Source organism: Helianthus annuus, chromosome 6 (genome assembly GCF_002127325.2).
Source record: "Helianthus annuus cultivar XRQ/B chromosome 6, HanXRQr2.0-SUNRISE, whole genome shotgun sequence".
In the NCBI taxonomy this organism is placed as follows: Eukaryota; Viridiplantae; Streptophyta; class Magnoliopsida; order Asterales; family Asteraceae; genus Helianthus; species Helianthus annuus.
In genome coordinates this window covers 134,606,208-134,607,923 of record NC_035438.2, presented here as the reverse complement: position 1 = coordinate 134,607,923, position 1,716 = coordinate 134,606,208, and the positions used below count along the sequence as shown (strand labels likewise).

General features: G+C 32.8%; 1 protein-coding gene across 1 annotated transcript; it reads left to right on the top strand.

Annotated features, from left to right (window-relative positions):
* Positions 1–552: 552 nt before the first annotated feature.
* Positions 553–991, top strand: LOC118479479 (auxin-responsive protein SAUR21-like). The gene has a single exon (XM_035974019.1). The coding sequence runs from the start codon at positions 639–641 to the stop codon at positions 936–938; it is 300 nt and encodes a 99-aa protein (XP_035829912.1). The 5' UTR covers positions 553–638; the 3' UTR covers positions 939–991.
* Positions 992–1,716: the final 725 nt, after the last annotated feature.

Here is a 1,716-nt window from a genome sequence, read left to right as displayed (position 1 = left end):
TTGTGTATTATGGATGGAATGATAGATGAAAGAGAAAGTAGTGTACCAAAACACCTTATTTCCTGTTGATACATATAGATGCACATGTGCATTTCTAGCATTGGTAATGTAAAAGATAGTGTATTACACGTAGTAGTGTAAATGAAAATGCAATTGACTATTATTTGTAATGAATTACGGAATTTGACAAAGAAACGACACATATGCACATGTGCATGGATAACTGTTACTCGAATTTTTTTTTTTTTTTTTTGAAATTTTTTTTTATTTTTTTTATTAACAAAATATAGCGATTTTTTCAAAAAAAATAGTAAAAAAATAAAAAAAAAATTTTTTGGGTGTTTTTTAGATTTTTTTAGGAATTACTGTTTGTGTTCACACTGGTTCTCGCGGTTCTCGCAATAAGGGGTGGTTCCTAACGGATCTTTGTCCTATATATATATATATATATATATATATATATATATATATATATATATATATATATATATATATATATATATATCATTCAACATGCACAATACACCCACATCTTCCTAGAAAATTATCTACAATATCACCCAACCAGAAGCAATACTTTGATTTGATTTCCATAACAAACATTTACAAGTGAAACAGACTCACACTATCTTGAAAATATGGCCATCCGTATGCCTCGTATCATTCAAGCAAAAAAAATTCTGAGGCGGTCATTATCTAATGGAAGCGGAACTCCAACATATACGGACATCCCAAAAGGCTATTTTGCAATTTATGTTGGGGAACAAGAGAAGAAGCGGCACGTGGTCCCGGTATCACTATTAAGCGAACCTTTGTTTCAGGACTTACTGCATCAGGCGGAGGAAGAGTTTGGGTACAACCACCCAATGGGCGCGCTCACAATTCCATGTAGTGAAGACGTATTCACGGATCTTGCTTCTCGTTTGAGAGCGTTCTGACATGTATACGTTTGTCTTTATAACCGCAGTTTTGTAAACAGCTAACAATTAGGAACACTTTATAGATACATGTAAATAGAGAATTGTTCCAGTTGAATGAAATTTAACTTGGATGTATTTTTGAGTTGAAGGAATCTTAACTTTTTTTAATTGCTGGTTTTCTTAAAAATACAAAGCTTGTGATCAGCTAGAGATAAAGGAAAACAAGTGGATACTTACAAAGTGAGTTACGTTTCTTATTTTGTCACTCAAACTGACACTGCACTCAATCAACTAAATTTTACACCATGAGACATCCATTATACATAAGTCACTCACTGAACTAAAACAAAACAAACACATGTCCTCGCAGCATTTGTTAACAATATGGTCTCAGATTACAGCAGAGTGAAATTCAAATTACGATAATTACCTTGCACAGGAACGAATCTCACCTGTTAGTGTTTTACATGTTCTTGTAATACTTGTAAATGATTTCCACATAAGCATGTCACAGGAACAACAAAGGCAACATTTCTGACCACTACAATCATTAGACAAGAAAAAATCAGCACACAGCAACTTGACTACATGTACAACGATATGATTTAAAGGAGATGTTCTAAAAGTTCGCATGTCATATGTAATGATCAACCTGGACGAGACATCCAAAGAACGTTTCCTGGAGGTTCTTGGTATTGCAAAACCCTACAAATCAAGAGTTGATTAATTTATTTTTGACATATTCAATGGGCAAACTTTACATAGAGTTATATTTTATATATCTTTGTTGAGAATT

Bases quoted from the DNA above. Each gene is read 5' to 3' on its own strand.
- LOC118479479 (XM_035974019.1), top strand. From the start codon at position 639: ATGGCCATCCGTATGCCTCGTATCATTCAAGCAAAAAAAATTCTGAGG.